The sequence below is a fragment of the Antrostomus carolinensis genome, unplaced genomic scaffold (assembly GCF_000700745.2).
Source record: "Antrostomus carolinensis isolate BGI_N321 unplaced genomic scaffold, ASM70074v2 scaffold9568, whole genome shotgun sequence".
Lineage (NCBI taxonomy): Eukaryota > Metazoa > Chordata > Aves > Caprimulgiformes > Caprimulgidae > Antrostomus > Antrostomus carolinensis.
The window spans coordinates 28,604-56,083 of record NW_010330870.1 but is presented as its reverse complement, the minus strand read 5'-3'; the positions used below and the strand labels follow the sequence as shown (position 1 = coordinate 56,083).

Genomic DNA, 27,480 nt, shown 5'->3' with positions numbered 1-27,480 from the left:
ATCTGAATAACTAGCCCATAATTGCATTTCTACTAAGTTTCATATCTGCTTGTAGCATAGAAGCTGAAAGTATAGTTCTGCAGGTTTGAAGCAAGAAGCAGCAGCAGCCAGACACTAGAATAAGACAAAAAAGAATTTGCACAAAGTCTGTATGAAAACATGTTCATCTAAAAGAGATGGATAATCATTTTATACAGAACCATGGGAAAACTGTAGCAATCTTTTTATTATCTAAACATGATTACCTGCTTGAACAATCTACTTTTCTTGATGGAGGGCTTCTATGAAGGCTTCAAGTTTTTCCTGGATTTCCCGAACTTTTTCTGGAGGAATTAAGAAGATCACCCTTTGAATACCTACTGCTTAATTGAGGACATGCACAGAAAGAAAAAAAACCCCAAAACAACAAACCACAACAAACCTGCAAACTCGAACAAAAACTAATGCTGTCATCATATTGTCCTACGCATTTACTTTTTGAATTACTAAGACTTAGAACATTTTTCTGCAGCAGAAGAAATGAAACCCTGTCCCATCTGAAGAACTTCTACTAACATATTTTATTATTATCATGCTAATTTAATAATTCAAAAATTTACCAAAGCAATCCAATACTAGAAACATTGTATTTCAAAACCCTGAAATTTCCATTAGATCATGTAGAGAACTACAGTACACCTGTAACACGTAGGGAGTTGTTAATGCCCACTGATTTCTTTCTGTTTTAACCAAATATCCTTATTCCCCACAGCAAGTGTCACAAACACTACTAATAATTCTAAAAAGAGTTGAAAGCTAGTGCCCTTTCAGGGAGAATTTCAGGGAATGAAACATCAGTATTCAAGACACCTATTCAAAAGGGCATGCACAATGTTAAGAATGTTTAAAACTTGCACTTTATTTCATTGCATTTCAGTGGTAACCAGATGGATGTGGGCAGAATCTTATTTTATATAAATAATAAAGCTGGGAATTTATTTCTCTACAAAAACATGACTTGAACACAACTACAAATAGTTACTAAGAATGAAAAGGCAATATTGGGAAAAATTCAGGGGTTTAGGCATTTTTCCACTCTTTTCTCAATTCCATACAACACCTGTCATCATATAACTTATTTGATTTATTAAATTGCTTATGAAGCAAGATTTAGAACATAGCTGGAATCCAAAGCCTGCGAGATTTCCTGCTTTTCTCTCACCACATCCTCATTTGAAACTCGTTCTGTGTGTGATTATAGCCATGAAAAACACACTTCAGAAATAAGAAGGAACAGGGGGAGAGCAGTAGGACACACAAAAATAAGTTAGATGAGCATAAACACAGATAATTTTTTTTTCTAAAAATACTACTGGATTAAAGCTGTATGTTCCCTTGTATGAGACAGAAGGTTTGAGGTTTTTTTTTAATAATTTCTTAATGTTTTCTTCTCTTTAGCAATACCAAATGTTATAAACTTGCTTTGCTGAGCTGAAACAACAGCAAACCAGAAGGAAAAACAATCAGCATTAAATGGGATACACGAGCATAAGTGGAAAAAAAACCTGACCTCCAAACAGAATGCTCTAAGAATGTAGCTAAAGGAACTAAAAGTTTCCTCCAGTAACAAAGTGACAATCCCATAGGCAGTTATGAAATCAATTTTAGAGTAATTATACTAATAATAAAATCTCAACAAAACCCCGTAGTCCTGTTCTAACAGAAAAAGAGAACTTTAGTAGGCATTTGAAATAAAATACAGAAAATAGCCTGCATAAGGATGAAGAAATCTCAAACTTTTATCTTCAATCATGCAATTCTCAGGTGATAAAGGGCAAGCCACTTATACTTTCACCACTTCGGTGTCCCCTTCCCCAGTGGTGCTTATCTACAAACACAGATGTACAGTGAGGCCGAATCACACTCTGGGTCCTAAAGAAAACAAAGAATTTTCTTGAATTTCAGCTGATCTTGGTTTTTTTGAAGTACTTTGATATTAAATGAAGACCGGAGTCAGTGTGAGGGCAAAAGCTGTTACCTTGGAAGTTAAGAAACAGCAGCTGCTGATTTTTACAAGGAAAAAATATATAATAAAATAAATTTTAAAAATCCTCAATTCAGTTCACCAGAGAGAATTTTTGAAAGCTGCCAATGAAATAAAAAGTAGACCCATGATCACTTCTCCTTACTAAGCACATTCAAAGTGTTTTCATTACTATCTTTTTTAAATAAAAAAAAAATTATGTATTGTTTGCATGTCAGTATATAAACCTCTAATGTAATGAAAACATTATTTCTATGGCTTGTATTTCGCCAATTACTTAACTCAGCTTCCAATACTGATGCTCTATGTATGTTTACAGAATTAGCCTTTGAAATAATGTCCTATTATCTTAGACAGAGTTTTTATGTTTTTGGAAATCATTAATTCTGGACCTCAGTCTCCAATACGAGCAGCAGTTGCCAGTGATAACTGAAGATTAGATCTCATGACTCTTCATGTTGTGCTTTCAATAGCCTTATTTTTGATGTGGAATTTTTTTTTGCTACATGCTTTCCCCAAGTATGTTCTTTGTATTGATCAAGCCATTAGACTCAGTGAAAGCAGGCAGATTTAGCAGTATTAAATGCAAATATTTTCCCTTCTCACTCTCTTGTTAATGAAATATTCCAGTTCTGAAAATTAATAGCATCAGCAAAAATCTATAATTATTATTTCACCTTTAAAAAAAGGTCTGTGCCAACAAAATCTATTTTAATTTTCTGATTAGGACATATTAAAATAACAGGATAGCAAATATGCATTCCACCAGAATATACTGAATCAGCTGTGTTTGCTCAAAGAACAGACATACTAAATTGTCTCTGTATTATAAGCACTTTATTAGTTTTTATACTTGGACTGAATTGAAATGATTGCTTAACTGTAATAATTATGAGGTCTTGAGGTAATTTAATACTTTGAAAAAACATGCTGGCTATTCTTAAAAGAGAACAGTTACGCTGACTGCCAAATAGCTGCAATTATTCATGCTATGCCCTGTATTCTTAGCAGTGATAAAGCTTTTTGCAGTAGCAGACCTCAGCCAATCTGTAACATTTTCCCCCCAAGTCCATTCTGTAGCACAGAAAAGCAGTCTACTAAATTGGTTTACTTTTTAAATATGCTAATGGCAGGGTTATGTATTTACATACTAATCTTAAACCAGTATATAAAAATGCTCGGGCAGAACTGTTCCAATGAGCGCAAGTGCAGTGTCTGCAATTCGGCGATAACTGCCCCCAGGTTCATCAGCACCCTATGACATTTCATTCAGAACAACAACTAATTGTTAAAACTCAAGAGTCAGATGTTACCCATCCTTATTTGAGGAAGTTCTTTCCTTTGTGAAATGCAAAAGCTGTGCACCCATACCTGCAGGGTTCTGACTGACACCTAGATCAAAATATTAGTGACTTACACTTTGCACTTCTAAATTATAGTACATTTTGTTTTGAGGAAGGTTTATCAACATGCCAAACTCGGAACACTATTTGGTTTTCAGATAAGAATATTTACTATATAAGTAAATTAAGGGATAGATAAAGGTGTCTTGTTGTTCTTTCTAGATTTTGTGATACTGTGTTTTTCCATGTACAAGTAAAGCACAGATTAAAAGCATTCAGCTTGCTAGCAAATTATTTTTATAACAGGTTGAACTACCCCAGCACTGTTATACAATGCTCCAATATCACAGAAGGCTGTTAAAAGTACTATACTCTTATTATATGGTATTGCAGAAGTTTAAATATATACTATTGCTTACACTGGATTCTAGAAAGATGATGCGGTCTTTGGTAGTTTTAATGCAGACCTGAAGTTACAAATACATAATTCTTCTACCACCTGTTAAACAGTGATCAAAAATCAAATTAAATCAATGAAGAATAACTGTAACTAAACCCTTGTTACCACCTTTAGAACAGTAAAATTCACAGGCCTAGGGGCAATGAATGGCTATTCTACTTCCCATTTACTCCATGTTTACCTAAAAGATAAGCTGGTTCATACATCAAATCATTATGCCTCTTGATCTGGTCATGAATATTCCCATAATCCTCCCTCCATATCCCATAAAACTTCACTGACAGAATGAGGAAACTCTTTATTCAGATGTCTTGAGATCCTCATTCATGCTCAGTCCCTCCTTATCTCCATATGAAAAGATATTGCTACCAACTCATTTTCTTTTCATTAATCCTGTGATCCTAAATCTAAAAGGCTCAAAATCAGACTAATTGATCTGTAATGAGGATTTGGATACACTGTGAACACAGAAAGACCCAGCCACAGATGAAGTTTGCTTTTCCTAATATCATAAGCTGTTCAGAAGGGAAACCCCTGAAATATTCAGTCTTATAAGGAGTGCTTGCTTACTGATTGCTGCCTTAGATATCCAAGATAATCTAATTAACTACTAATTAACAGTGCAGAAGCTGGGGAATCACTGCTAAAATGGAACAGCTAAAGTAAGTTATCAAACAAATTCCCTGATTTGTTTGGCCAAATAGTCTCAAAATAATATTAAACACAAATTACAAAAGCAAAGTACATTACTGATTTATTTCAACCATGCTCTAAGGAGCAAGAAAAAGTTTTCTATAGATTTTCCAACTGCATTAATTGGTTTAATAAAAGATGTGGCCTGTGCCCACAAAACCTGTCTTGCTTATGTTTCTGAAGATAAATTAATTTTGAGACATTCAAATCATATGTGCTTACTTGTAAAAACCCAATGGTTTTAACAGAGAATTTTAAAGATGTTAATGTCTGTCTGTGCCACAACAGGGAGAAAAGTGCATGAGTACTTTAGGCAAATCAAAAAGCTTTCCTTTCTCGTTTACAAGTTTGCCCATATGACATCAAACTTCAGTTGCATTATCAAGAAAAACTGAAATTTTTTTCTGGACACAGATCCATCTTTATTTTGTACTTTGATGAAACTTGTAGCATGAAACAACCTCAATAAAAATGTCTTAATAGCTCATTATAAATCCTCCTGTTCTACATTAAGTGATTTCTACCTCCAACTAATGTGTACATGGCTTTGATATTTGAAAGTTCATGGTTCTTATTGTTTTTATTCTGGATTGTGCTCAGACTTTAGATTTTTTTTTTTAATCTTCCTTCCTTCCTTTCTTAATCCCTTCCTTGCCTATAAACATTCTCACTGCTCGCTGTGCTACTTCTATGTTATGGTTAATTAACCGTAGGGGCAGAAATGTTGAATTTACTGCTGTGAATGCATCATCTTTCCTCTAGTAAAAGGGAAAGCAAAGTTTGTAGTCAGATTTCATCATAGCGCCCAGAAGCACACCATTAAAAACTGGAAATGTCGATCCACAGTTTCCTATTGAAAGTCGAATTTTAGCTTAGGGCTACCTAAGACACAAATCCCACAGTTGTACACAACCCGCTACGAACAGTCAGGTGGAGGAGGGGGCAGGGGAATCATCTGTTTGGAGTTCAGCCTTTTGTATCACGTTCCTGGATTTTCTAAGGGCCGAGGGAAAGCTTTACTTCTTGTTGAAATAGTACGAGGCAGCGCGCTCACAGCCACCCCAAATAATGCCCTAGAAAGCAGACTTTCCACCCACAGTTACAAGACCATGCTTTCTCATGCCTCACACAACCACAGCCTAACAGCTACTGTAATTTACTGATCGTTGCAAGGTCATGTCCTGTTGAATTTTAGAAAATCCTTTGAAACTACCCATCGCATTTTTTTGCCAGTTTCCTCTTGTTCACATACCATATTTTCCTCTGGATGAGGCCAAGAGGAAAGCTAAAGTTTAAGAGGGGGGAGAAAAAGGAAAAGAAAAAAAAAAAAAGCAAAACCACCCAGGCTGCCCTTAAAGAGACAGAACATCATTTATCAGCTGCAAAGACAGATTTATAAGTAGAGGGCCCCCTCTGTTCCTTTAAGGCTGCAAAACAGATGGGAAGTGAATGGACAGTCAAAGGGTCAAGAAAACACATGGGAGGTGCTGCTTGTCTGCTGTATGTATGTTCCCAGCATAAGAAAGAGGTCAAGATTGTAACTGCATGGCTGGGTGCTGGAAAGGCCTTTTCTTTAAGCTGTTACAAAGACAAACTCTGTTCCTCATCCTGCTGTCAAACTGCTATAAATATTGGTTTGTCAAGACAGTTTCAGCAGCTAAGAGTTTTTTAAAAAGGCTGAGCAGGAGGATGAATCATGTGAATGATTCTTAAACAATTAGCTCATTAGTGTAATAAAAGCACTGCAGAACCCTGAAAAGTTTAAATGGAATTTATAATAGTTCATCTAGTAAATCAAAGAATCATTGAAAATATACAGCCTTTAAAATGCAAGCTTGCAGAAAACAGCTAGCATACTCTTTAGTTACTACTAGTTAGACTGAATGAAGATGCTAACTGATGCTACATCATAGTAGCTTTCCTTTATGGCTACAAAATGTTTCTTGTATGTATTGCAATCCATAATGAGATTTGAATTTGCAGACAGTTTAATTGAGTTCTTTCTATAAATTCTGACTTCAAAGTATGCTCCCACTGGAATGGGATAATTATGATACAAAAACGTTGCAAATACATTTATGAATCAGGCTTCCCCTCTCAGACATATAAAGCTAGACACCCATCATTATATTCAGAGTTGCTGACAAGTTTTCTCCTTGCCTTAAATCCCTTTGCCATCCTGAGATTCAAAGGTATTTTCATCTGAGCAATACCTAGAATACCTGTACTCCAGTTAGTTCCAGAAAGGCAGTGAGAAGAACAGGTACATGCTCTAACTATCCAAGTGCACTAGGCGAGATGCTTTCATTATTAAATAGACGAAGATAATATATTTCAGTGTCCTCTCAGAAATATTTATTTTAAACCCAAAAAAAAAAAAAGACACTAAACATTTTAATTCATGATTAAAAAATCCTAGAACAAGACAAGACACTAAACATTTTAATTCATGATTAAAATCTCCAAGGGTTAGTCAACATAGCAGTTTCATGGATATGAGTTTATCAACTACTGCCTGCTGGTGACTTGGTTGAAAAATCTCCTTTTGTGTGGCATTAACAGGAGAAAACATCAAAAAGCCTGTATCCTACAAAGACATATATACAGTGTACATTTTTTCTTTTCTCTGTTGTAGGTGAATCCACCTCTAAACCAGAAGATCACCTCCACACTGTATATTTAGCCTGTGGCAGAAGCATAATAAAAAATCTTAGTATTAAGAAGTCATTTTAGACAAAAAAAAAAAAAAAAGAAAAAAAAAAATCACAGTTGCCATGACTGAAGTAACTTTTGTTGCAAGTATTAATCATATTAATTATTAATTCCTGCATATCATATCTGAATAAAGCTATCACTTGGCAGTGATATGATATTAAGTAATTCATACTCAAAGTCTGCAAAACAGTACCACCTTTATTTCAGACTAAAGATAACCAGGCAGCAGTAGAAGAGAGCTTGTCTGAAAACACTTCAACTATTTTTACAAGGTATTGAGCACTGGAATGTTATTTTAGCATTACTAATAACGCTTTTTAGCACCAGACACAGGAACTGTGCTGATGAAATTGTAGATTTCTTGATCTATAGCTGCCCCAAATTCATAAGTAAGACCTCTGCAGCTTAATGAAACAGATTTGGCAACATATTTCTTCCCTCCTCAGTTGAACAGAACAGAAGCTGACTGTATTTCTTGGAGTGCTCCCCCGGGCTCCTCAGGCTGGCAAACATGAAGTCGTTCTGTCTCTGATAGAGTATATGGGAACTGAGGTATGGGGCTGAAGCAAAACTGAAAACTATGGAGACTATGGACTTTATACAAGATACATTTCTATGGGCTATTGCACATCAGTCCCGCTTGTCTACAGAAAAGAAACTAAATATTACCCAGTTGTGATAAGAGGTCACAAACTAGTATACATTTCTATACTGTCATGAAGGTTAGCTTAATGTACAAATGATTATCAATCTACATTAAGCTGCAAGTTTATGAGAGTCACGATGTCTGCAACAGCAAGGCAGGACTCGGGCACCTTTCAGTCCTCTGTCTCTACCTTAGATTTTTAATTAAAGCTGCTCTAATATCTCAATCTTTCAACAGAATTCAGCTGTGCTGCTTACTGGACAGCTAGAAGAAGCTTAGTAGCAGAATGACAAGGCAACCTCATAAAACAGAATCACATCTTGAATCAGACTGACAGACAGAAAGATTTCATTTCAGAATCAAAACTTAAGATAGAATGAATCACAACTTGATACTGCCCATTATTTTGGGTAGAAATAGTGAAATGTATAAAGGCAAACCAGAAATATTACCCAATGATTCATCCAGTGATGTAAAAAAAACCCCAACCCAACAACTTTTTCTTATGCAGAAAGGACGCATATAGCTATAAATTACTTATGTAAAGGCTACTGTAACCTTAAGGCTATAAAACTGTGAAGAGACTTTAACATAAGAAATAACTAATATATGTTGGTTCTGCACCCAAAATAACTCATACACAGTAGTTAGCTAGATAATAAAATAACATGCTATCAGGACTATTTACATGAAAGTCTCTCTAAAATATGATGTTGGAAAATTGAAATGGTGATGAGAAAAATTTTTAGATCATCATAATAATAAACTTGATTTTTGATAGTCCTCATGTCCTGAAGGAAAACCAGGTTGTTCTATTATTTTTTCTTAGTCTGTTATCATTCAGACTTCCAAATTAGAAGCAAAGTGGAATCCACTACAACATTAACAGTGTGCAACATACACGACACTGACTTGTACAACTTTTGGAAATGTGAATGTTACACTCCACAGTTCCTTACTAGTTCAAAACAAATACATGCATTGGCCAGTTTAAAAGTTTGCATTTATAGAAATAGTAATCTCTCCATGATAAATACTTATTTAAATTTTGATTTATAGGTACCCTCACAAGCAACTGGTACTAAAAAGATAATAGCACCCAATTAGATGTTTTGATCCTTGCCTCATAGGAAAATTTTAGAAAAAAACCCCACATGTGGCAGACACCACCGGAATGCCCCTCAAGTACAAGAGACATGGGTCTAGGGTAAGATTAACAAGCATTAAATACGTCATTACTCATGTAGCAGTTTATCATTATTTTTCAATGTCAACTTTAAGTGATAGGCTTCGCTTAGTCAGTAACAAATGTGCTGATCTTTGTAAGGATCCATTTTAGAACCTGGACATCAGTGCCTAACTCTTCATCAATAACTTTAAGAAATCAAAGCAGACAGACTTTGGTCATCTGGGATTCTTCAGTTAAGTAAACCATCACTCCATCACAGGAGGTTTACAAGTGATGTATTTTCTCCCTTGAGGATTACTTCCCTCTCTGAGAAGATGCAGCTTTTTAAAGCACTTTCTGCCATGACACAAAGCAGGAACTACCTTATCTGCACTTTGACACAGACCGTCCTACACATTCTTCTGGTTTTAATTCATTAGTTTTGAGCAATTGTCCCAAAATCCCAAAAGACAAAAAAAACCCCCAAACCAACCCAAAACAAAAACCAAAAAACCCCCTACAATGTTCAAACAGTGTCTTTCATATTAAAGCACCCTTGCTTGGGTTAATTTCATAAGTTACCTACGTGGAATTAAAAACAGGATAATCATGCAAAAAATATTAATTTGCATTTTAACAGAGTACCAGAAAGTTAGCAATTCTGCTAAAAATAATGGGATGCATTGCTCTTCACCTGCTCACGTTAAAAGGCGGGGAAACTGAAGACACAACTGCACAGACCAATTCCAAGCATGTTGCCCCTGACTTCCTGTGCTACGGAGCACCAGGACCTCTACTGAGCTCAAAGGGAGCATGGGAGTCATGCTGCTACCAGCACACTGGGGACACCAGCACACTGGGGACACCAGCACACTGGGGACACCAGCACAAGTTTGAACTTATTAGACAGATGGCCCACACGAGCACTTCATTTGACTGATTGAGATTTGGGCAGAAATGAACGTACCCTAAATGACAATCGGCCCCTGCTGTCCTGGGGGAAGCTGCTGGCTGGGGACTGTCAGACAGCAGCTACCCTGCACATGTTCATTGGAGGTTGGAGATCTGTTGGCTGATTCCCAGAGGGAAATGGCCACTCTGCTTTTATCTGGTTAGAAGGCCATAACATCTCCTGGTGTAACATTCTGCCAGCTCAGGTTCAGACTATAACAGAGTGCTCCTCACTGCTACGACCAGCTGAAAGGAGTAACCCAAGACTGCTGCCACTTCTGTGAACTGTCCCACAGCTATGAAGTGACCATATTTTTACTTACATAGCTTCTACAACTCCAATATTTAGCATCATGTAAGAAATGAGAGCCCAAAATAACCATAATTCTGTTCATAATAGTTCTAATAAAATTATGCCTCCATTTGGATTTCTAGGGTGCTTTCCTCTTTTCCATGTCTGTCTTTGAGCAGCAGGGCCAACATCTGGGCTCTACATTCAAGTATTTTCAAAATTATATATTTTTTCCTCTATCTTGCAAACATGTAAAACTATGTTGGTTCTGGACAAGCACCTTAAGGACTGACTTAAGGACTACTAACCACTGCCTTTTGAGCTGTTTTGTCTGCCTCTAGTTTCTAGATGAAAATTACCTAGATCTGCTTATTTGAGAGAAGATCTTTCCCCCTACAGCTGAGCTTTGCCCTCTATGAAACACTGTGACCTTTTGAAAAAGTTGAAGCTCATAATAGAAGAGAAAATGGAAGCAAAGGCTTTAGAAAGTCAAGTCAAACCATGATTTTAAGGAGCACGTGTAATCAACAATGTCATGTAGGACAGAGGTCAAATCAAAATAGTGTTGACAGTCATCTCAAGGGACTGGAATTTAATTAGGCTACAGTAACAACCACAATATAGGATTATTTGCACGCAACATTTTTATTCTGCAACTAATAGCAACAAAAGGAAAAAAATGTAAACCACAGAGTAAGTCATTATCTGCAAAGTACTGCTCACAGACTTCATCCTCAACTTTGCATAAATGCATAACAAAAAAGGAGATTCACTTGGATTTAAATCAGTTTGCTATGTACAAGAGACACGACAGAGCTCACTCAGCTTCGCCAAATACATCATAGGAATTCCAGATCTGGAGTCAGCAACTGGCATATGGAAGTACCAACCTTAGCTTTCTAAATCCATCAAAACAGCAAGTTTATTATATGCATATACGATACTAAATAATTCATGCTCAAAGTTTGCAAAAGGTTAACACTCAAAACTAATGGATTCAACACAAAAGAAAAAGTTAAGAATTTAATGCAGTGACTTTAAAGCTGTGATTTATGTAGTTTTTATATGTTTTAGTCTTTAAAAGAAAATAATTAAGTTCTGCAAACTATTATATTTCATGCCTTACGAATGTATGACAGGATTTAAACAAATGGCCCTAAGCTATCTTTTCTTCATGTGAGGGCTCACTCCTCAAAAGTTTCAAAAAGCTTTTGTGTAGAACAAAGTCTCAGCTAGCCCATGACACCTGTACAGGTGTCAATATTACTGACAAATGAACTTGGAGGCTGACCCCTTCACATTCATACCTAGTAATTTCAGGATCAAGTTTCCACAGGCATTCCACAAGTCCCTTTCCAGCTCCTGCCAATGACTCTCCCTGTGTAAATGCACATGGTTTTACTTACAATTTGGTGAAGTTCTGGGTTTTCCTTTCCTTTTTTAACTTGTGAGGAACTAGGATATTGGATGAATAGTATGATGACCTAGGAAAGATGCTTTGCATGTACTATCCTTATACGTGTTTACCCTGTAAAGATGCCTTTACAACATTTACAGCTTAGCTGTTTAAAAGGAATAAAGGAGAATAAATAAATAAAGATAGAGCATGTGTATTTCTTTGGGGTCTGTGAAATTTTATCTCTAGTGAAGTCAGAGGCAAAGCTCCTGCTGACTGCCTGAATAACAGAATCACCTTAAGTATTCAATGTACACGTGCACCACCTAGCACGTTTTAGATGCTACTGCAATATGAATATAGGTAGCTCAGCTTTAGGATGACACACTGAAAATGACTTCCATTTCCTTTTGGAAGTTATTAAAGCATTTATTTTGTAACAGTTTTTTTAGTAACTAAGCTTTCTAAAGTAATACTTCCCACGCAGCTGCTAATGAGAAAAGTGTAACTGAGGAAAAAATGACCATCTATTACAATTTTTATAAATTGCATGGCATACAAACAAACAAAAAGAAACAGAGAGTGGAAAACAAAGAGAGACAAGACAAGTGCATTTTCCTCCCAGAGGAAAAATCTAACATCCAAGAAACCAATGCCCATTGCCTAAGCCATGCTCATGCCTCAAAAAGCAAGGAAAAGTAACCAGAGCCGGGAGGCTTGGCACCAGCTCAGCTGCACGCTCATCTTCCTGCTCCTCCTATAGAGGCCATTCATTGCCATCTTGTGTTGGAAAGTTGTAGGGCAACTTAATTACTGCACAAAGTTCACACCAGGGAGGAAGTTTGCTTTGGCCCTTTATAGAAAAAGAGCAGAGTAGAATTCTGGAAACAATTAGGTAGTTCTGGAAAGTGTTTCACTGGCAGCTCAACATTAAAAAAAAATTGCCATGTTAAAAAGTAGTCTACAGAAAGTTAAGCTTTACCCACATGCTACCAATTTTACATAGAACTACAGAGTATTTCTGATGAAATTACTACTCTATAATTTGTGTTAAAAATAAAACAGCAGAAAATATATTATTTATCTTGAAATCAAATTCTTTCACCTGTGTATTTTTTTCCGCCAGAAAAAAAATTACCCAATAATGAAAAACATAATTTAAAAAACAATAGTTCTAGTGAAGGTGTGACTTCACAGAATTTCTTTTATAAATAATCAACCGCTTTTAGCGTTGCCATCAAAAAGATCGTGAAACTCAGAAAGTGGCAGCAGTTTTACCATTTTAACAAATTTTGCAGTAAATCCCCACATTTAAAAATACATTTTAAATTTAAAAACCATTCAGTAAATTCAGAGGCAGCCTGCACGAATGTTCAATGTCAGTCACTTCAGAAAAGTTAAGCCCAAATACAGGAGAAAACAGTATGACCTATTAAATACTATAAAGGATTATTGATAGATTAAAGGATATAGATTAACGGATCCATCTTCTAAGGTATTGTAGAAACAAAGGGTAATTAATATTTTTAAAAAAGAGAAAGTAGAAAACCTTTGTGTACAGCTACACACACTTGTGCATAACACAGCCATAGGCATTTGAAGGGACTGACTCCAGCCACAAGCAGAGTCTTAAAGCCTGCAATGCAAACAGGGCAGTCCTGACAAAAGACATTTTTATGACTGGAAATTCTCCTTTTAAAATATTAAAGTTTACTATTGTACCTTTAGCTCCCTACTCCATTTTACTCCTTACAGAACCTAGCATAGCACAAGGTCTATTTAAAATGTTGATTTAACTAAGCATATAGTAAAATACTAAGTTATGTGGAATGTAAGTTTTGAATAAAATATTTTGTCCTTCAGCAATGAGTACAATCAGGATGCATGTGTCAACTGGAAAGTAAATGTAATTCTTCCTGCTGCTGATGAGGCTAGCCAAGTCTTACTCCTTACAGAACCTAGCATAGCACAAGGTCTATTTAAAATGTTGATTTAACTAAGCATATAGTAAAATACTAAGTTATGTGGAATGTAAGTTTTGAATAAAATATTTTGTCCTTCAGCAATGAGTACAATCAGGATGCATGTGTCAACTGGAAAGTAAATGTAATTCTTCCTGCTGCTGATGAGGCTAGCCAAGTCTGATAGTTTCACGGGGCCAGCCCTTGGCCAGCAGCCAACAGAGCCGTTCACCCACTTCCCTCCACCCCCAGGGGATAGGGGAGAGGACTGGGGGCAAGCATAAGGAGGCTTGTAGGTTGAGATAAGAACAGTTTAATAATAGAAATAAAAAGAAAACTTAAAAAACCTAATATTAAAATAGTAGTGATAATGATAACAGTAATAAAATATACCAGTTAGTGATAACCCAGTGCAACTGCTCACCACCTGCCGACTAAGCCCGGCCCGTTCCCAGATAACAATCCCAGAGGAGCAATAATCCCAAACTGAAACTGCAATCCCAGAAGAACAGCCCAAGCCAAAGCCAGAGAGAATCACCCCCCTTTCCAGTCAGCCCCAGATAATATACTGACATGACGTGATATGATATGGAGTATTTCACTGGCACATCCAAATGCCAGTTTTTTTTTCACTGCACTTCTCCCTCCCAGTCCTAATGCAGCTGTGACCCAGCCAAACACGGTGGCCTTGAGCTCCACTAATAACATCAGTACTTTTATCAAGGTTCTTCTCAAAACAAGTCTTACACTGAAATCAAAACACAGCTATTCTAAGTACTAAGAAGAAAATTAACTCTATCCTAGCAAAACCAGGACACTAAGATAGGATAAAAGACCTGTGTATGTTTTCCAACTGACAGAGAACTTTGGTGAATATCTTGGATATAAATAATGCACCAGAGTTGTGAGGGAGGCTGTAAGCAACTGCATTAAACAGGTTCCTACCAATTGCTGAATAAACCTGAAGTACCTAGTTAGACACGTAAAAGGCAAACAGCAATCTCCTCTTGTTTCTGCATCCTCAGCAAAACAAGAAACATCTCAACTGTACCTACAGTTTAAAAACATGGCATGGGAAATGACGAGGCTGATGGGCTCTGAACTGGCTGTTACTTCTCACAAAGGAACTTGGGAGTTGTAGCAGATAGTTCAGTGCAGCCATCACCTCATTGCTCAGTGGCAGGCAAAAAAAGAAATGGACTACAAGGAATTACTGTAAAAAAACCCCCAAAACCCAGAAAGCATCACAGTGCAACTGTATAAATCCATAATGCAGATACATTTTGAATACTGTGTGCAGTTCTGCTCCTTCCTCTCAAAAAGGATTTAGTGGAACTAAAATAGGGGAAAAGGGTGGTAAGGCTAATTGAAGCTATGAAATAACATCCATGCAAGAAGAAACTACATAGATGAGAACTTTTTAAGGCAGGAAAAAGAAGAGCAAGTTGTGGGTAGCAAACATCTCTGAAGCCATGAGTGACACAAAAAATGAATAGAGAAAGATTACGGAATGTTTTTCGAAGCGCAAGAACTAAAGAGAACCAAATGAAACTGGCAGGTGGCTCAAAAACAAACAAAAGGAAGTACTTTTTCACACAGTGTGTAGTTAAACTCTGGAACTAATTGCCACAGGATGTTGCAGATGCCAAAGTTTACATGAGTTCAAAAAGCAATTAGAGAAAAATCACAGAAGGAAAAAAAAAAATCCATGAATGGCTATTAATCACAGAGATAGTACCTCAGGATTAGGAAATCTTGGAACCACAGATTGTTAGATGCTGTGCAAGCACACCAGGCAAGTACTACTGTATGCTTAACCTGTTCTGCTGCTGCTCAAGTACCCACATCTGCTCATTGCAAGGGACAGGACACTGGGACACACCAACCACGGTCTCTTTCAATACAGGTATTCTTATGAGTTGACTGCATTCTAGGACATTTTTAAAGTAACTTTTTCCAATTCAGCTATTCATCATCTGCTCTGCCCTTTTTTGTATCTTACAATCCCTTTTTCCAGATGGTCTCTAGTTCTAGGGCTTCTTTATTTCCATAAACTTAGTTAACTGTTCACTGGTACAAGTATCATGATGATACTTATGATAGGGAGTACATTTACATGACATTTAAAGTATTTTGTTTTTGAAGAAAAAGTAACCTTCAGAACATTATAAAATATGTAATTTGTTAGAAACCAAAAGATCTGTTTACACTCTTTAAAATATCTAGAATAAAACCTGAAAAGTAAACACTGAGAAGCAGCAAGACTCAGGGCCTAAAGTTCGTCAAGGAACATTCATATATAGGGTTAAAATAGCATTCAAGGCTATAGAAGACAGATAACAAAACCTGCTCAGATAAGTTTTGCATCTTATATGAGTTCTCATTATGAGACTGGGTCACCCATGTTAGAAAAAGTGTGACATTAACCAGTATCCCAAACAAACAATAAAACACTTCCCATGCTTCAGCATTAAGAGACTGATGTAACAGAAGTGAGACAGTGTTGCCATATCGTCAGCATCAAGAGGAAGCATCCCAACCTCAGACATATAAATAATTTAGATTTGCAAGTCCAGTTTCCAATCAGGAAATGAAACCCAGTCTCATATTTACAAATTTAGACTGGAAATTAAAACACTGTTTGTAACCATCAGGAGAATGACATCCTGGAATATGTTTTCAGTATGAATAGTGAGCCCCAAGAAGTTAACTGATTTAAAGATGGAGCTGAAGATATGAGAATGAGCTGGGTTATACAAACACAGCTGCCTGGAAGAGAGAGACACTGGACTTCATGATTCAGGGCACCCTTCCATTCCTAATTAAAATACAAGTGCTTTATCAATATGTGTTGTAGGAGTCAGGATTTTTTTTTCCTTAAGCAGAGTCTTGATCATCGCTAAATGCTGTAAGAAGGAAATTACTTGTATAGTCATCAGAGTTCACTGCTCTGTGCTACCAAAGTCTTGTCTAAGGACTATAAAAAAACCCTGCACTACAGAAAAGCACTCTATTCACTAAGGGAAAGGCAAAGAAATAGCTTTTTCCTGTCATTTGTCCATAAAAATTACAACCACTTAGCAATAAAAGCATGCAGAAAGTAGAGAGAGCATTTTTGGTTTGACTACAGAGCTAAGCAGTGGTAGTTTTAAAATTTTCCCATAGGTACAATAAAACAGAACAAGTCATCGTACATCATTTTGTACTGAATAACAATTATTTCCTTAGAATAATGCATGTGGGATCTGTGACCTCCTGAATCTAAAGAAAGTCAGTGCAGTGACAGTGTTTTTGCTACGTAGTAATTCATGAAACGCACACTACAAACTTGAAGCACATATACTCACCCACAGACACCTGGGATTATAAACACACAAGGCAGGCTGCTCTTACAGGTCTAGTCTTAGTTTACAAAACAATGACCCCAGCTGTTACTGCTTTGAAATAGGAGGTTACTCCTGATGCTGGTGGGAAGCAAAACTGACAGTGCAAAAATTCCATGTGGATTTCAGTCCAAAATAAAGACAGATTAACTTAAACATTATGTATTTGCTAATGCTCCTCTACTTTGTTTTGAAACATGGAATATTTAAGGATAAATCAAAATCATTAGGTTTTACTCTACACCAGTATTTGCTCAGGAAAAAAATTAACATCCAGCATCAAAGCAAGAAAGTAAGCAGCACTTCTCACTAGTAAAAGGAGATAATTTCCTCATTAAATATCTGTGTCCCACTATGCAGGCTATCACTAGCTTTACCTCAACATACGCAAAGATAGAGGAAAAAGCCACTGAACCCTAGATATCAGAACACTGCTAAATAAAAGAAACACTGACCACAGCATTCATTTATTCTGAATTAAATATACAAAGTCATATTTTAAGCGAAAATTAGTTTCTAAATTAAACAAAAATTAAAGGTCTAAAAGAATGTCACCTGTGATGTCAACACATAGATATTTATACACTGACATGAACTTTATTTATCACAAGCTTTTTTTCTTTTCCTTTTTGCACAGCATTGTTTTTTTCTCCTACCAGTTCAGGTGTATAGCTGGGGTTTGAGTGCAAGTTTCACAACACAATAGCAGAATGCTGCCAGAAAAATCAACACTGCATGTGCAAGAGCAAGTCCCATCAGCTAAAAGTCACTCTAAACCTTATTGGATATGCAGGTAGACAACAGAAGTATCCCCTCAGCCTGGATCGTCCCCTTAAAAACTTCCACTGTTTAAAATCTTATTATATTAACCACAGAACCCTTTAACACGCTCTGAGTGACTCAAAGCATTAAACTACTACAATCCTTCTGGAAGGCTAAATCTGCTAGATTTTCTTCCTTGTTAAATCTCTTAATATAATTGTCATCTCAACTTAATAAGCACAACATATCAGATCTTCATGTTTGACAGGTTTTGTTTCAGTATACATGGCCTAAAACAAGCTGGACAGTAAATCACGGACATTTCCAGCTAATCTGTATTAAAAGTCAGCATAGTCTGTGGAAAGGCTGCCTACTTCACCCAGTAATTTAAAAAAGATGGGATCAAAACCTCCTTACACAGTCAATACTGCATCATCCAGAGAAAGGTCTCTGAGGTGTGGATTAACCATGTTGTACTAGAAAAACAAGACCTTCCCTTTACAATATTACTGTGTTTTAACTATATTTTTCAATATATAGATGCAATATATTTATACTAGTGAATTTACATCTAGTGTAAATCATGTTGTTTTATCAGACTATACTACCCACGTCCCCCTTTGAATCAGTAATATCTGACTGCATCTAAGAAAAATTTCATTTGTGACTTTAATTAAATGCTAACGCATGAACAACTCATATTGCATTAAATGTTCTCAAGGACAGTGGTGAGAATTTGCTTCATTTCAAGCTAGTTCCAAAACACTAGAGAGTAGGTACTTACTGAGATCCTCTGCAAGCTGGACCCTCTTGCCAGTTAGGAGCTTCACCTTTTTTTCATTGTCCTCAGCAAAATCTTCAAGCACTTCCTTTACATTTTTCTCCAAGCGCCTTACTGTAAAAAATCCAAAACAAAAAACCAACCAAAAAACAGTGAGGGGTAACACTTTCACACCTCTGAGGACCTCAGGACAAAATTTTGGGAAGGTCTGTGGAAGGTGTAGTGTATGTTACCAGACTAACCTGGTTGGAGAAAAGGCAAACTTCTGAACACATAAGCCCCTTGTTTGGGCTATAAAGACAGAAGATTATTTGAGAAAGGTGTTTAAATTTCAAAGGACATTTTCTATTCAGATTAAATTATTATTAGATGACATTTTTAGGAGGAGATAGAAATATCTGTAGACTGCTTTGCTATTAAATTCATTAGTTCTTTCTTTGAGACCAAGTGTCCAACAAATCTCTTATTTCAAGCATTCCTTATTAGCAGTTACACTTTTGCTATCAACATCACCTTCATCAGATGAATCAAGGCCAAGTCAATTAAAGGTGAAAGATGGAAAAAGAAATTAATGATGACAGCAGAGTGTGGTATTGAAGGATGGATGACACACAGAGAGGTGTTGCTGTATACACAAGGCTAAGAGGAATGAAAAGCTCTTTAAAGCAGTATTATGTCATACTTAGAGGGAGCACCTCCTAGTGAAACTTCCTGGTTTTCAGCCCAGCACTTATCAATGAGGTAGGTGGTTTGAATAGACAGGACTCAGCTTTCTACATTTAGGAGCAATTTTTTCTCCATGGAGGGTAAAACTTGAATCACATGACAAGGTTCAAACCTTTTACTTGTACCTTCTTCAAGACGCAGGTTGAAAACTATTTTACAGATCAAAGGCCATTATTAGTACTTGCACCATGGCACCAGCAGACTGCTACATAAACGATGCTTTATAAGGAAGCTGTTGCTGTATAAGCTTGTCTAGATGTTAGATGACACATTTTGCATGGCTTTAAAAAAATCCATTAGAACTGATTTTTGATATCAAACATTTTAAAATTAAAATCTACAGCCAGGTTAACCTGAGAAAATATATAGTCACTATTTAGTGAAATTCTTCCTGCTTGGAAAAAGATATTTACAATTGGCATCATGTAAGGTGAAAATATTTTAAGCTGGAGAGTGTCTTAATTATTTGACATTCTATTTACACTAAATCCTTTAATGTAAATAGTGTAAAATTCTATTTACTCTACATGATTTAATTACCTAACCAGGACACAAAAATCAGCCAACCATGCTAAGCATGAAAAGAACACATAGCAAGAGGAACACTAGACAATTTTTTGTTTCAAACACCTCAACTCACTCTGAGCCTTACCTTCAGTGTTAGTAAGCTGCTGCCTCAGTGTATTTGCTGTAATTGCCAGCATTCGCTGTATTCGCCAGAAGAGGACAATATCATTACATTCGAGCTGAAAGGAGGGAAGTTGTACTGTCAGATCCCTGATCTCCAGGGAACATCTTACACTTACAAGAATCCCTTGACATTTTTAGTAACTGTAAATTCATGTACACTTATCCCGATCTTGCACAAAAATCCCACAGAATAACTGCTGTAAGTACCGAGGAAACACACCAAAAATACTTCTCAAAAACCCTGTCAGCCCTATTTAATACTTTTACATCTACTATTTCCAACAGAAAGAGATTTATCAAAGGATATCAGAGAAAAAAAGTTTGCACACACTATATTGCAGGTTTGTGAGTATAACCCAATGCTCACTGAAACACCATACTTGCTCATAGCAAACACTGAAAGACAACAGCTGAACTCCATGGTGTGACTCCCTATCTGACAAATGCTTCTGAAGATAACATTGGACCAAAGGCTGTATTTGTTAACAACTGAGGAGACAGTTTCCACACCTGCAAGGATGGCAGGAGGGAGCACTAACTTCACATTAGGACACCTGAAAAATGTAACAGGAATAGGAGGTTAAGGGTCACAGAGAGGCAGCTCTCCACTCTGTGTTCTCATTCCCTCTTATCACTTACGTGCAAAGGTACTTCTACAGTAGTAGAGATTTCTGGCTCCATCAGAATCATTGTTTCTCATTAAAAATTAAAACAAAACTCCACAGAAAGTGAGGAGCTCTACCTTTCCAGTAATTTCTTTCTGATTTAAAACTTTGTGCATACTGCCATTTGTTGCACAAGCATAGGTTTACAAAACTGGGAAGTAATTTAAAAGATCTGTTTGTAAGCACCATAGTTTTTTTTTGTCTGGTTGCTTTTTTTCCCTGTTGATCACATGTAGTTCCAAGCATTAATTCTAAACACTTCTTTATCATACTTAGCCCACAAAAACCCCTTACTTAATGTTTTCCCAATTTTTGACATCAGTGAGGTAAATAAGCATAAATGGGAAAGTGGGAGAAATGGTTATCAACAAGATAACAATAGCTGTACAATACTGCTTTTAACAGGGTATTTCCAACACACAGTGATAAGAAACAGATGTCTAGGTCATGGCTGATACCTAGTGGTCATTTTATATAATTACCATCAGGACAGTTTTTTATCACATAGAAGGACACAAAAGAAAGGTTAGGCTAGTTTAAAGTATTTATAGGTTTGTTTTTCTTTTTTTTTTTTTTTTTAACTGAGATGGAAATAATAAGGCAAAACACCAGTGTCTCTCTGTTCTTCAATTTACCTCTGAGTCCACAAAATGCCTCTGATAATAATAGAAGCCTCTTCGACATAGATTGCAGTGGTTCAAAGCAGTCTTCAGGAAATATCTTCTATAAATTTGGTGCCATGTGTCTTTAATCTAGGAAAACAGTACTTAAGTGTGACTAAATAAATACATACGCTATCGTGCAGAGCTTAATGATTGCATTTAATTTTAAAATATAACTCAAATTCCACTGTCACTGTCACGTAATATATGTTTAAATATTTCTTAGCAATCTGTCTGCAACTGGTATATGATTCATGTCATAGTTACATTTGGCAACGATTACAGATGACAATTTAAAAATCTATTCTCCCATGCTTGTAGCATAACTGAACGCTTAAAAATAGTGTCTGCAGCCAAAATACACTTAAATTATATACTACAAAACAAGACAAATTGTTCTGCTCTTGATACGATGCAATCTGCATTAACACTGAGAATACATTTTGACTGGTACCAATTAATTTCTCAATTAAACCAGATTAAAGCAGAGAAATATTAAATGGGTCTTATGTAAACAAACATTTGTAACTTTTCTTGATTAGGCTTACTTATGTTCCAGTTATTCAAAATTAAATCTGTATATAGATATGTACCTTAAAAAAAAATTAAGAAAATTAGTTGCTTAGCTAGAAAGGAAACTCCATCTGCACTCAGTCTCCTCAGGTAGAGGATGTGGATCAGTACTCTGACCTTTTCAAAAAGGTATGGTAAGTGCTGTATAGGAAAGGGGCAGTAGTTATGTAAATAACTCTTCTACCTTGAATAAGTACATATATTAATGTTGAAAAGGTAGCCAAAGTTACTGCAGAAAATAAATTACTGTTGAAGGAAATCTTCATCCATTACTTTTTAATTCTCATTTATTTAAAATCCTAATTGAGATAAAAAGTCTAATTATGGTTAAGAGCCTTACACTGCAATGAGATAAATAATTTGCCAGAACTTTAAAAATGTACAATACATGCCCTCAGGGCACTCTAAAAACCCCTTCTTTTTTACAAGTATTTTTACAAAATTTCCCTCTTCAATGTACCTATGAACTTTGAACTGCACATACAACCACACCCAAAGCTTAGGAATGCACAATATGGGTTTTTTGTGTCTTGCTCACCAAAGCCTTGATTCCAGTATATAACATCTGAACAATAATTTTAAACAAACCTTGTCATAATGTGGGTGAGAAAACCTGCTCAGTAGATTCTGATTTCAGTCTAATGCTCACAGGGAGCTTCCATACATTTTCTTACAATTCTCTATCTTACCAGACATGGGTCCACTGTTATTCCTCTGGCTTCAAGATTCTTTCTGACAGTCGTCACTTCATCATTTGCCAGATAAGCTGCATGGTCTTCATTGCATTTGATTAATTTCTCAAGTTCATTTTTTGTTTCGTTACGAATATTCTAAGATGACAACAATTAGATAGAATTAGTAACTACAGACTCAGAGATCATCAGCACCTCCTCAATAAGTCTACCTGCTTAATAAGCCAGAAGAGAAAATATCTTTGACACTATTAAATATTACACTTAAGTGACTCAAAAGGGTATTTGTGCAAAGACATCTCAAATACAGTATTTTTAAGTGGATAATTCACTGTAAATTTTTCATATTTTTTGCTTTTCATTATCCACAGAAATGCAGAAGATGAAGAGAAAAAATCATAGGTGTTAGACTCCTTTCCCCTCCGTGAACATCAGCTAGCAGGGTTCATGTTCACACATCACCTGTGATGCTGAGGAGAATTTTAATTTTTGCCTAATGGCTAGCAAGAACTCTCCATGGATTCATACCTTTAAGTTGCAGTTCATTAAATTCAAGTAAGACAGGTTGAAGTCACTGCCTTTCTCCCATACCTGGCTGCATACAGTTGACTGTAAAACTCCTTCCTCTGAAACAATTACTTTCTACTGTATTCTTTTAAACTGTACTTACTTCTTTTAAAGTATGATTCAGTTTGATAAATATCTAGAAGAAGTAACATAAAAAGCCCATCATGTCTGGGCATTGAATGGAAGGTGCTATTTAAGTTCAAAATAAATTTCCAAAAGCTATGAATAAATTAGAGAGGTTATGATGAAGATGGTCAATGAGAAGATACAACTGCAACTAGAATGCTAGTGATAATGCTGTCACATACTAATTAAATCCAAATGGAGCACAATAGGAAACTGCATGCAACTTCTGCTTAAAAGGCATGCTTGGAAAGTATAGAAGAGAACAGCCAAGTTTCCATCCTGTTTTCATCAACTTTTCTACTGGGAGAACTTTTAATATTCAGGTCAATGGTATAATAGTAAAGACACAATTCAGCTGAAGAATGGAAAACAGTTTACAAACCACTATGTATCTACAATATGAAAAAAGTATATGGAATTTTCTGTGGTGTAATATTTAATACAATGAACAGTAAAATTAATTGTAAAGAATTTTAAAGGTTGGGTTTTTTTTTTGCAATCAACTCAATAGTGTGAAGAGGATTGTTATTTTTAAAAATTTACTGAGTAAAAGTTCTCTAGAGGTAGCAAACTACAAATTCTTTTTTTTATTTTTTTTTTTTTCTTTTACCTGTTCTTTGGTGCGGCCTATCCAGTACAACCATCTTTTTTTCCAGTCTGGACCCACCATATCTTCAATAACAGATTCAGCTACAAAAGGAAACATGATATAAAGTATCACTCAACACATACAACCAGACAAATTTATAGTTCTAAAATTAGATACAAGATCAAGAATGGACATGTTATGTCTAAGAACATAAGATATGCCATACTGAGTCAAGTCAGATGTCTTTTACTTAAAAGCAACAGTTCATGTCTTTTATTAAAATTTAAAAATTATTGCCAACCAAGGAAGTATATAAAAAACATAACATTCCTCCACTGAGACAGCCCTCCCAGTTCAAAGTCAAGTGTTTAAAAAAAAAATCATACCTTGCTGTAACTTGCATCAAAATTAATTATGCTTGATAACCATAAATGGACCAACTACTTTCCCTGAATTTATCCTATTCTTCTAAATGTGTGTTTGGACTATTTTTTGACTCTACAGATCTCTATTACTTATCTTTCAGTTGCCTCATTGCAACAGCAAGAGCACTAGCTTTTGAGGCTGTATTTTGCTAAACATTTCTATGAGGATAAGTACCATTTTAAACTGTCACCACTATCTCAGTTGTGCTGATACAGAAGCTTGCACTGCAGTGAAGTGAACTAGATCCAGAAATTGGCCCAGATTAAAAAGTACACAAGAGTGGAATACATCACACAACTCACTGTCTTTGAGACGACTTTGGAGCGTCTCTTCCATAAAATGAATGGCTGCATCCCATTGCTGCTTATCAGATATTGACCGATCTTCTAAGGCATTGTGCTGGATCACTCGCTGCAACACAGAACATTGTTTCAGCATACAATAAATCAATTATTCAGGATTTAGAAAAAAAATTTCTGCCATTCTCTTCATTTTTTGATGTCTATAAAAACAGCATGTATTGGGCACACAAGATTTATTCAAGAGGTACCTTTTCAAAGCACTGCCAAAAATATTTCCTTGTGCCTTTAATTTGACTCTCTTCTATAGCCTAGCATAAATAATGTAAAAAATAAAGCAAACAATATTAAATCCTTCCAGATTACAGAATCTATAAAGATTGTAATGAAACACTGTCATTTTACATGGCTATACTTAACAGAACAAATGAGCTGATGCTAAACAACTCTCATGAGGTTGCCCTAGGGCAGCCAGGGGACAATGGAGGACTTTTTCCTGAACCAACCAAAATGATTTTATTAAATGTTATTTAGGGCAATAATTAATGAAAGGTGGTGATAAAATTAATTGAGAAACACCGAATTAAAACATTACATAGAAAAGGAGAGATGGACACATCTCCCTATCATTTTATGATTACATTAAAAGAATGTAAAAATACCGAATACACAATTTTAGTAAAAAGATTTCAACAGCACTTAGTCAACAATGCAAAAAAACCCACTACATTATACCAGGCTATCCTCTGCTCTCTCATTCCACTTATGTCGTTTAATACTTTCTTCTTTAACAGCTTGTTTCAGTTTATCAAAAATATCATCATGCTCTTTTCCTTTTTGTTCTGTCATGAAACGGGAAAATTCTTCTTGCAAAGTCTCCCATGCCACCTAGGAAGTTAGCAAACAACACCCACTGAAACGGACCATTGCACCACACACCAGCTGCTAAGGAACATCTATGACAATTCTTGCAAGTATGAAAAATTGCATGCTTTCTGAAAACAACACACAAGTGTAAGAGTAAGTAACTGACTTTTCCTTTGCTGCCTTATCCATTACCAGTAAAGTCAACATCAAACTTTGGTTCACTATGTTGTAGCAAGTGTAGTTCTGTTAAACTTGCATAAATCTATTAAATATGAATATACCGAGCTTGAAGGGTTTGTTTAACCCTTTAAAAGGAGGGGTTTTTTTTGGTCTTTAATATGTAAAATTCACTAGAAGAGCAAAATACAATGTTCCTGCTGTACATGCCTCTAACACCAAGATCTTGCTGGCCTTTTCCAACACGTCAGCTCGTTAGAACTGCAGTGAGCCCTTCAAACCATCATCTTACTTCTCTGGAGCTTTGCTTTCATTTCAACAGCCTTTGCCCAGATTTATTTTTTAAATTTTCTTAAATAACTAAATTCATACCTCTACTGCTTTATTAGGCAGTTGCTTGTCAGTCCACTGCTTCAGTTTGATGTCCACAGTAGTGTTAAAGGTCCCGGAGTTCGTAGTCTGTGCTGCTGGAAGGTAGATATTCTCAATCACATGAGTAGATACCCTTTCCCATAAAGTTTTCTGAAGAATCTCCTCCCTAAAATGGAAGTTGTAACACATATGATGGCTTCCAATACAAAAGTGTCTAACAGGTATGCATTCAGTTTGTTACAAACACTAAGAAAACAAGACTACAGAACCCAAGAAATACTCCTTAACACCAGGACACAACCAAAATCTGCTTGGAACTAAGGACACACACAATATTTTCAGCAGCAAAGCTTCAGAAGTTGGCCTCTACAACTCTTACAGCTGCCACTGCACTGCACTGCACAACAATTCCTTGCAGCCTTTAGTTATACTGGTATAAACATGAAGAGCTGTGTGTGCATGTGCATGGCAGGTGAGGGAATGACAAGGGGACAGACTGTAAAGCATTGAAATGATTTAACTAAAAAATCCACACTTCCAAAAAAGCTTGTGTATTTTGTTTCTGTAGTATTCTGATTTGTTTGTTGGAACATGATGTAGTTTTCTGTCTGGGATTTTCATTGATTGTTCCCAGATTTGATAAACAATGAAGCAAGTTGAGAAGTCCAACCTTTTACCAAAATTGATATTGACGTTAATTTACAAATGTGCCTCACATCACTATAAAACTAAGCACCACCTTCCTATTTATGATGCATTTCAAGAAGTAATAATGGAAACAATTTAACTTTGACCTTTTAAAATTACAATAAACTTAGTAATTGGGAAACTTTGCAGCTGCAGTGAGACAACTCAGCTGAGCCAGTGTAATGTGCAGCTGGTACCCACAGAGGCAGTCATGCTCCTTCTGCTCCTGCCACAGTCTCCAGTACAGGTTGTGGGTTTCTTGCAGGTTAATTTTATGCCAGCTCAGCATTCTAAATCAGTTTACCAAGAAGTCATATGATTGCCAGAATTGGTAGACTGGTGAGAGCTAAGAGCCAAAGAATAAAAACTGCCTTTTTGGGGGGGTACAAGACTATCGGATTCACTCAGGCTCTTTTCTTCCAAGTGGGGTGAAGTTCAGGACACAAGCCTCAACCCTGATAATGCCCCTACTCTAACTGGGCCATCTGTAGGTGAAGACTGGAGAACTTCTCATAAATATCACTCCTCCTCCGTTTCAACAGTGGCATAATTGAAAATTTCTCTTTTGTGTTTAAAGTATCCTTCTTTAAGATTTAAAAATTTTGAAGCTGTCCTTCTGACATACCAGTATAAATGGGGATCAAAGCCACTAATTTTTCTACCATTGGAACAGATCTTTAGCATATTTAGAGTAGTAAAAGTATTTACACAAAATTAAAAGGAACTCAAGCATTTAAATGTTGAAAGAATTAATTATAAATAAAAATTAATATTGCCACCAGTAAAAC

General features: G+C 36.1%; 1 protein-coding gene across 8 annotated transcripts in view; it reads right to left on the bottom strand.

Moving 5' to 3' along the window:
- Nucleotides 1-245: 245 nt before the first annotated feature.
- OPA1 (OPA1 mitochondrial dynamin like GTPase) overlaps nucleotides 246-27,480 on the bottom strand; it is a 53,204-nt gene continuing 25,969 nt past the window's right edge. For 7 of the 8 annotated variants that reach the window (XM_029086231.1, XM_029086232.1, XM_029086235.1 and 4 more), the window contains 9 exons: nucleotides 26,006-26,171; nucleotides 25,325-25,477; nucleotides 24,593-24,701; nucleotides 23,886-23,965; nucleotides 22,580-22,720; nucleotides 21,291-21,407; nucleotides 19,953-20,046; nucleotides 18,578-18,688; nucleotides 259-323 (listed from right to left, as the gene is read on the bottom strand). In XM_029086231.1, the coding sequence (XP_028942064.1) occupies nucleotides 259-323; nucleotides 18,578-18,688; nucleotides 19,953-20,046; nucleotides 21,291-21,407; nucleotides 22,580-22,720; nucleotides 23,886-23,965; nucleotides 24,593-24,701; nucleotides 25,325-25,477; nucleotides 26,006-26,171 (1,036 nt within the window). Of the gene's footprint in view, nucleotides 324-18,577; nucleotides 18,689-19,952; nucleotides 20,047-21,290; nucleotides 21,408-22,579; nucleotides 22,721-23,885; nucleotides 23,966-24,592; nucleotides 24,702-25,324; nucleotides 25,478-26,005; nucleotides 26,172-27,480 lie in introns of all 8 variants that reach the window. The other variant, XM_029086230.1, reaches the window with a different exon arrangement.